The sequence below is a fragment of the Hydra vulgaris genome, chromosome 03 (assembly GCF_038396675.1).
Source record: "Hydra vulgaris chromosome 03, alternate assembly HydraT2T_AEP".
Classification (NCBI taxonomy): domain Eukaryota; kingdom Metazoa; phylum Cnidaria; class Hydrozoa; order Anthoathecata; family Hydridae; genus Hydra; species Hydra vulgaris.
This window is the reverse complement of record NC_088922.1, coordinates 4,178,099-4,188,048: the sequence shown is the minus strand read 5'-3', so window position 1 is coordinate 4,188,048 and position 9,950 is coordinate 4,178,099. Positions and strand designations below refer to the sequence as shown.

The 9,950-nt window shown below is 28.5% G+C and overlaps 1 protein-coding gene across 1 annotated transcript; it reads right to left on the bottom strand.

Moving 5' to 3' along the window:
* Positions 1–6,689: 6,689 nt before the first annotated feature.
* Positions 6,690–9,819, bottom strand: LOC136078401 (uncharacterized). The gene is made up of 5 exons (XM_065794172.1): positions 9,809–9,819; positions 9,585–9,605; positions 8,107–8,273; positions 7,717–7,959; positions 6,690–7,657 (listed from the first exon to the last, which is right to left on the bottom strand). The coding sequence occupies exons 1-5, from the start codon at positions 9,817–9,819 to the stop codon at positions 6,690–6,692; spliced, it is 1,410 nt and encodes a 469-aa protein (XP_065650244.1).
* Positions 9,820–9,950: the final 131 nt, after the last annotated feature.

The window sequence follows — 9,950 nt, the reverse complement described above, 5'->3', positions numbered from 1 at the left end:
CAAAATGCATGAGAAAATTTTTGTATTCTGTTACTTTCTATGTTGCAGCTAAAAGTTTTGCATTTTATCTAAATAAAAGAATATTTGGAGTATTTGAAGATGAAGTACTAAATGCTGAAGATGTGAAGATGATGAAGATGACTAAATCCTATTTAAGCAACAAAAGAGTTAAAATACAATTGGTTTTTTCCGTTAAACAACGGGAAGTTTAGTCATCGCAGCTGCCGGAACTTTTCTGTAAATAAACGGATACTTCCGTTTAAATTATACAAGTTTTTCCCGTTAAACAACGTAAAGGTTGCAGCAACTTAGCTGTCGGATAGTTTCCGTAAATAAAAGTAATGTTGCAGTTTATATTCCGTTCGTATGAAAATTTAAACAAGTTATTTTTAGCAAATATTATATATATATATATACTTCTTTAAAGTACCATTGTACACAAGTGTACATTAGTTAAAAAGTGTTTTATCTCTGTCTAATTTACTTCATCTATCCCTATTTTTCATTAAACATTTTTATATATTTTAACTAACGTTAATTTTAATAATTATACATTAATCTTGAATATAATTGAATACAAATATAAAAAAAAAACGCTTATATATTGGTAAATATAAAAAACATATTTGTATCCTAATATAATATTTAAATATATGTTTGTTTTTTTAAATACATATAAAAAAAGTCTATGAAAAATTTATTTAAAAAAAAGTAAACAAAATTGAATGTGCACAATATATACTAATGTGGAATATACAAATCTTAGTAATTTATATAGTAAAACTAAATACAAAGCTTTTTATTTAATTATGTAAAAAAGGTACAAGAATATAATTACAACCACTTGTTAGGCATATACATTTTTTTACACTGAAAAGCAGAGCAACACTTATAGTGTTTGATAACTTAGTAGCTTTGTAAATTCTAATATTGCTAGAAGGAAGTGGATATTCAAAAAAGGTAGATAAGTCACAAAAACCATTGAAGACAACAAAAAAACTCTTTATCTACTTGTATAAGATTCATAACTTTTCCACAAATATTGTTAATATTAATATAACTACCGCACGACTTAGAGATAGAGACCTTAAATGAGCTAGTATGAAACACCATATACTGTTTAACTTCAACAAAATTGTATTTTTCAGGAATAGGACCATTGGAGTGTAGTCTTTTACAAATAGGAAAATCATTACAAATTGGCTGTGTATAACTATTATTTCTTTCTGTGAGTCTGTTGATAACTTGCTGTAGAGGAAGACGAGATGAACGTACCAATTTCTTTAACTTGTGTAAACTATTTTCAAAAGGAAAACAACTAATTGTGTCCAATGGGCCATACTTTTCAACGTCTGAGGCTAAATGAATTAGAGAATACACGTTGTACACAAGAAACTGGCGTCCATATAACAACTGAGAATGTTTAACAAAATATTTTAGCAAGCTATCAGCATATGCACAATATTCCCTGCATAAAGTTGGATGACATAGACAAAATATGGCAACCGAAAGTCACATGAAATGATTATAGAGAGCAGGATCAAGAAACTGTTTTAATACAACAGGTCCAGTATAAATAAGAAATTGTCTAAACTCTGTAGCTTTCCATCGCCTAATTTCATCTAAGGAACAAGGCTTTCTCTGAAATTCATTAGGTATACAAATTCGCAAACTAATTAATGCACTTGAAAGCTTTTGAACAGTTGCAACAGGCAAACGACATTTGAAATTACCTGAAAGCCAGGACAAAACCAATCTTCAAACAACACCAAGGCAAATCAGATGGATGTAGTCAAGAGGAAATTAACTAACTAAACCTAGGTTAAGTTTTTGTAATGGTGATGGAACATCTCTTGTGTGATGATCTTCATCTATGTGTTCATTAAATGCAGCATCAGTCTTTAATGGAGCATTATTTACTGGCAATATTATTTTATGAAATTCATAAACACCCCGTTGGCTACATCTTTCACATGAATGATATCCACTATGCATTTTGATACATTTAACAAAGGCTCGTGCAGGAGCATCACATAGAACACAATGAATGATGACCTTTACATGTTTTTCATTTACGTTAAATCCAATGTTTTGAAGTTGTAAAAACTCATTCACAAAATCATTCATGTATTCATCAATATTTTGTGGTTTACGAGGTCCTGCATAAAGTCCAATGATAAATGGTAATTTACATTTTGATTCACATAATATCCCTGATATTGGCCAGAATTGAAAGTTTGACCTTTTGTATATAGATATTTCATTGATATGAACTTTTGTTTGGAGAAGCGTATGTTGTTCAGTAAGTTTAATATTTCCAGTGTTAATCTGATAAAGAATTGATTTTTTCAAGCCAAAATGATAATATTAGCCCCCACTAGAACACAAAACAATGTTACTAACTGGTTTAGTGTGTAGTAAAGTTCTAGGATCTTTTGGCAAATTGGGATGAAGAGGATGCAATTTATTTAAAAAATGTTTTAAAGTTAAACTATTAATATTGTTATCTAGTGCCCATTGACCAAGATCTGATGATAGACAATCTTCTCTTGCAAAAAAAAAAATCTTCGCTTTCATTATCAGAACTTGAAAGAGAATTTAAGTCTGATTGCGATGAAAAATCGGCAATATCAACAAAGTTGTATTCGGTGTTTATATAACTTTGTAATCCAGTAATGTTGGAGGAAATATTAGGCAGACGTATATCATTGGTATCCAGATTAGTATCACAGGTATTGATTTGACAACATGCAACAGCTGTACATTTTGTTAAATTCACTCAAAATATCATTACTTTGTGAATTATCGAATATATTTGTAAGGCGTGTAGCAACCTTTTCAAGAATTCTTCTATTTGTAGAATAAGACTTACCACTATTAGCCATTTAGTTTCTGTAAATAAAATAAAGTATTGTTGGGATATACCATTTACCATGCTTTTGGTTTATAAATTCTGTTTTACTGTTGGCGTTTGGTATCGGCCCGATATATTCAACTGATGGCAGTAAAACAAATACTCTGCCGTCAGACTTGCATATGCCGGGCCAATAGTAAATGCCATCACTAAATCGACACAATTTGCCGCCAGTAAACCATGCACTTGGCCGATGCGGTATGTTGCATAAAGTTATTTCCGACAGTGTAGCATATATTGGACCTTTGCCGCATGCCAGCAAAAAATCGATATATGACTGTTGGCAGTAAAACGCATGTTGGGCCAATCCGTAAGTTTACAAATGTAATGTGTAAACTTTCGGTACCGTAACTTTGGGTAACTTTGCGCAAAAAGTTAAAATTTTTTGCTTTGTGTTTCTAAAAATTGGCTTAAAACATCTCTAATATTTATAAAAACTTGCCAAAAATTTTCTTTGGACAACTCAAAAACTGTTATTATTAGAATTTATTTTTTTAACCATTTAAGGTGGCACACAACTGAAAACAAGTTTTTTTGTAAATAATCAAAATTTTGATTTTTTTTTTTTTAATGACAATTATTTTATATTAAAATAAAATAAAAAACAGATAATTTTTTTTTTTAATTAATTTTATTATCCATAATGGCCAAAAATGGGTTGTAAAACATGTGTTTTTAGTAAATCTTCAAAACCTAATAACTTAATTTTGCCTCAACTACTGAAACTAAAATTTTGAACATAGCTTCCTAATCATATTTCACCCTGTTTGACCGTGGGAATTTTTATAATTTAAATTATTTCATGAAATATTGCATTTCTAACAAAATCACCTAATATATATATATGAAATATCAATAAATTCAGCACTATAAACATCAATATTTCACTTTCTATAACTTTTTATGAAAATTCTGAGGGTTAAATGAAGTATTATATTATGATAAACAAATCCTGAAAATTGTATTATGTAATTCTGTTTTGTTAATTAGAAAATGCGTTTCAAAGTTTAAAAAAATACATATTGAGAAAAAAGCAAAAATAAGAAAAAAATATATAACAACATAAAAATTATCAAAATCCACCAGAGATGTAACTATCAGTTGTTTCTTTTATTTGCTGATCGTCTATGAAACCTTTTTTAACTGCTCTTATTTTTTTTCTCTGCATTTTACTTTTATCCGTTGACTTTGACTTCATATGTCGAATTCTGGTTTTGTCAACTTTACTTGACGAAGCTAATGTAACAATTCCACTCAAGCCAAAGTATTTTAAAACTTCTAATACACCATTAGCACCATCATTATAATGCAGCACTGCTGAGTATGTTCCCATTTCAATTGTAGACTTACTAACAAATGTGTGCTTTGGTACGCGAGACCATATAATAGAATTTAATGCTTCATTGGCATTTTGCGTCGTTCCATGCAAACATTTAATTAGAAGATCATCAGCCTGAAGATCCTTGATGATTGGTAAAATAAGATTCTTAATCCAGATAGGTATACATGATTTTGATTTGTAATTTGTATTATTTAGAGCCCAATATTTGCACCAACTTGCCAATCCTCTTGGGCAAAACTGATGTTGCATTTGCTGGTTTTCAAAGTTGGTAAAATGAAATAAAATAGCATAAACTGCCTTTTTCATAGCATACAAGTTGTTGACATTTTGACGAATGGCCATGCCATAATAGTTTTGCATAGAATTTATACATTTTTCTGTTAGGTTACCTCTACCTGATAAAGGTGTTTTAGTGCCTTTGTGTGCTTTGACTAAATTTCTAAGTCGTGTACCCAATCTTTTTTGCACATGACCTACACATTCAAGTTTTATTGGAGTGATGTCAAAATCCTGGTAAGGGTTTGAGTTTTTGACATCTTTGAATGAAGAAGTGTCTCCATCACCTAGAAACTCTTTATAAATTAGATTATTTTTTTTAACCGAGCGATTAAAAATTGTTACTGCTCCTGCAGACTCCATACTTCCAGACCAAGATTTGTGATTTATTTCACATTGATGATCAATTATCCAACACTGATATTCTGGAGTTCCTTTTTTACTGTTCCACATTTTACAGCCCATGCAGTACTTAGACAAAACTTCAATATCAATGCATTTATCCCCAGAAATCGCAGTAACTACACCGTGCAATGAATTGTGACCGCGTTTCTGCCATGTACCATCAATTGAAACTCTTACACATGGTATATCCTGAGCAATGTCAACTTTTTTAGAGTCCTTAGTCGCTAATAACATACTTTTCTCTGAAGCACTTTTATAAGCTACCATAATAGTTTTGTTTAATTTTTGAAATCCATTTTCAGATATACATTTTAAGTTCATGCAAGATGAAAATGTTTTTATAGCTCCATAACCACAGCCTACTTCTTGAAAAGCTATTATTGCACAAATATTAACATCATATGGTGAGTTAGCTGTTACTGCATCAAATTTAGCATTTATTGATTTGTTTGATGAATTAAATCTTTTAACATAATCACAGTGTTCACATTTTAATTTAAACAAATGTGCAAATCCTTTTCTACTGGAATCAACATCTGTTAAAAGTAATGGCTGAAAGCAGTTGTTGCATGCAGTTTTAGCTATAAGTTCTTTAAGAATTGAAAAATTAATAAAAACAAAATAGTTATCTTTTCCAGAATCAAATGTATTCGAGTAGTTGGGTTTGATTTTCCTTTCACTAGAACAGCTACTTGCTGCTTGAGTTGTGGACGATGTCATCGTCGATGATAAGATGTAAGAAGAAGATGATTTTTTATTTCCAACAACACCATTCCATTTTCGTTTTATCCTTCTTGATAAATTTTGTTTAGTTTTATTTCCTTGTTTATTCATTTAAAAACAACTTTATTCCAACCAAATTGAAATCAATTTTTAAATTATTTGGTATAAAATGAGAGAAAAGTTACAGTATAAAAGACTAACATTAACAGATTAAAAACACTCTTGTTCGTAAATAAAATTTTGAATTATGACTTTTAAAACTGAAAACTAACAAGAGTCTGCGTATAACAAATTAAAACCAAGTTTGTGATGGTGTTTTACTGTTTTGAATTCAGAAAAACTCCTATGACTGATGGTTGCTAAGGCGTTGTTAGGGAATTTATTTTCAAGTGTCATCTACTAAAATGATATTAAATCAACTTTTATATCATTTTTGAGACTAATTTCTTTTTATATGTTCAAGGAATGGTTATAGAATCAAAATACCCAAAAATCTAAAAATTGATTTTTTTCAAAAAACTTGCTTTTTTTCAGTTGTGTGCCACCTTAAGAAGGATTTTTTATGGATGTCTAAATTATGTTTTAAGTTAACCGGGGTTTTGGATAACTTTGCACAGCCTTATAAAATTTGAAAAAATTTTTTCAGTTTATATGAATTTTGCTATTTAAACTCTTTTTATTATACTGTTTAAAGGAAATTTTAACAAGAGTTTAATGACGAATAAAAATAAAAATCAGATTTACCATTGTTTTGGTTAATAAAAAGTTTAACATGATAAAAGAAACATAGCCACATTAAAAACTAAAAACACCAAATTTCTTTTAATGTAAGCAATTATATATCTTTAAAATAAAAAATAAAAGCTAAATAAACAAACTTCAACAGAAATAAAAGTCTAATAGAGGTACTATGTAAAGTTCTCTGGTCTTGGTTATTTTTTGAGGCTTCTTAATGTGAAACAAGTACTGTCCCATTCATAAAAACTTTCTTGTGTGTCAAACAAGCATTTAATATTATTACCATTGGCTTCACATAAGCACTGTTTTCCTTGGCATTTGTAATTTGTCAAAGAAAAAGTTTACATGTTTCAAATTTTCTGAGCTTGATTTCTCATTCTTATTATATCTGTTTACAAGTTTATTTTCAATGCTACTCAATGATTTTGAGCTAGAACTGTGATCATGGCACTCTTTCGGAGCTTCTTCAGATTGAACTTTTGACTTTATGCTCTTCGTTTTTTCATTCAGTTTTGTTTTCTTTGCAAGCTTTGAGCCAATATCAAAACTGTTACTAAACTTTTCTAAATCTGCTGTGCCAACACTTTTCCCTGCAGGAATAGAAAGCTTTTTTTTTCGTTTTTCGGTTTCTGAAGACTGCAAGGGTTTATATTCTTCTTGTAAAAAAATCTTAAAGCTGTCTTCTAAAAATTCTTTATCGTACGATTCTCTCTCTCTAAATTGTGTGAGAAGTTGATTGACATTTACTGGATAAATACCACACTTTCTAAAACCTGATTTTAAGTTGTTAGCCTGATTTGGTTTTATAGCAATAAATAAATTGTTTAAAAGTTCTGGAAAATGTTGTTTTTCAAGAGATGCTTTTGTGCAGCCAACAGGAGAAACTTTGTACTCTGTAATAATTCTACGCCAAGCTGTTTTTAAAGGTTTAAAGAAAGCCACATCTAGAGGTTGAGTTATATGCGTGTTATTAGGTGGCAGGCAAACAAATAGTATTTCATTTTTTTCACAGGCATTAATTACTTTTGGAGAGATATGAGAGGATAAGTTATCGCCTAACAAAACTTTATATCCTAATTTTTTTTTTAAAGAAGGTAAAACTATAGAAAAAAACCACTCTTCAAAAGCTGCTCCATCAAACCAACCACTTTTAGTGTTAAAGTATCTGACTCTTTTAGGACCTCCTTCACACCAAGATGACCACAGATTTACAGCTTTATAAACTACAAACGGTGATAGAACTTTGCCTGCAGCATTACCTGATATCATAATAGAAATACTTGTCTTAGAATTCTTATATTTGCTGGGTATTTATTACCTCTCTTTACCAAGCATTTTTTTGAACCTGGATCATCAGTCAAATTTGTTTCATCGTAATTATATATGTTGCTTGGAAGTACATTTTGTACAGTTTTTGATAATTGCTGAATATATTCCTTTAAAATTTTTTCATTAACCATTGCTCGAGATTTTTTTAAGTTTGGCACAAATTTACTTGTAAGTTGTGGATGTCTTTGTAAAAATGAGTTAACTAGTTCAGGCCCAGGAAAGATTTTAAACTCTTTTTATTTTTTTCCTGAACTAATTAGATAATTATTCATAATATGACGTAAATCTTCTTTACTAATTGGAAATCCAAAATCACTCAATTGAATAGTACACTTCACAAAAGCAGCCTCCTCAAATTTGGAAAAGAAGTATAGCTTACCAGGTTTAAAGTTGTGTTTTCCTTTTAATTTATAACAAATTGTTCTTCGACTGATGCCATATTTAGCAGCAGCTTGCTTTTGTATCAGCTTTTTACATTTTACCTCTTCAAGACATTTGGATAGGTCATTATTTGTATAGTCTTTATATTTTCGGGCAACTTGACATCTGGAAAAAACATGAGTGATATTTAAGAATAAGCAAAAAATGTTAATAAAAACAATAAAAATATATGTAATAATTATGCTTATATATAAAATTTACTTCAAGTTTTAAAAAGTATTGTTTTTAGATGATTAAAGACAGTTGTGGTAATTTTGCCCATTGTGCAAAGTTATCCCAGTTTAGTCCGAAATAGTAATTTATTTACAAAATTTAGTAATTTTTCTTCACCTATACTGACAATCGCATTAAAACATAAATAATTCAAATTAATATTATGATAAGCATGTTATGCTGTTTATTTACCTTAGGGTCTAATTTTGATCTGCTTAACAGATAAAAGTTGCAAGAAATTATTTTCGTGACTTTTTTCTATGTTTAAGTAAAATTACTTGCGTAGAAAGAAAACTCGTTAAAATGACTTTTTTACACTATTTTTGTATTAAAACTAGAATAAACAGCTGACTTCAAAAGTGCTTTGCAGTTATAGTTAAAATTTTTAACTGCTAGAGAATAAAATATCTTTGACTTTAGTTGTGCAATGTTACCCACGGTTGTGCAAAGTTACCCAAAATTACGGTATTATATATTACTTACCCATTATATTATACTTACGGTACCGTAAGTAATATATAATGGGTAAATAATAAATATAAATATAAGTAAATCAATCCAAATACACCAAAATACAGTCTTTTTTTTTTTTCCATTTCGAGTCAACTTTAAATCTAAAAAAAACAACAAAAAAACAAAAAGTTTTTGAGTAAAGAAAGATTTTAATATTTAACAAAGTAATAAAATATAAAAAACACTCGTTATGTGCACTGGTTACTCAAAAACACTCATTATGTACAATGGTTACTTTAAAGTTGTTACTCAATATGAGTGATTTAACTAAGGCCAAACAACAAACAACTCTTGATAAAGTTAAAAACTCTTTTGAGCAATAAATACCTAAAAGAAATAAAAACTTAAATTAAAGTATGACACAAACAGAGGTTTTAAAGTGCAATGTAACCAATCTCAGTTTGTTTGTCAATGTAATGGTGATAACCAAATTTCTTGTTTATGCCATTGATGGCGCCATATGCAATTACTCCCAAATTTAAAATTAGATTTTTTATATTATTAAATAAATAAAAATCTTTACAACTTCTTTAAAATCAAACTCCAATAATTAATTACTAAATCAACAATTTAACAACAAAACCCAAATTTTCTTTTCTGTTCTATAATGAAAACTTAATTTATCAAATTATTATTTTTATTTAATATAAAACCATTTCAAAAATCAAATTTATTAATAAAGATACATACTTAGGTACAACCTTTAGCAAACTAAAAAAAGTTATAAAACATAACTATAATATAACAGAAAATTAATAATTTATGAATAAAATAATTTTTATTTATCAGTTTGATTGTCATCACTAAAAAAATAAATATAAAATCAATGAAATACTTTTTATCAAAAGTAAAAAAAAAAGTTATTTTTTTGTTCATGCTCAAGTTAAAAATTATTAAAAACCAAAGTACAATACCTTGAATTCATTTTTTTTTTTTGTGGAGAATATCTTCTTCAAAAGCCTATAATAAAATATATTTAAAAAGTATAAAACAGTTTTATAATTTTGAAAAAAATATACTTTTATTTTCTTCTTGTTCTAAATATAAATAATGAAC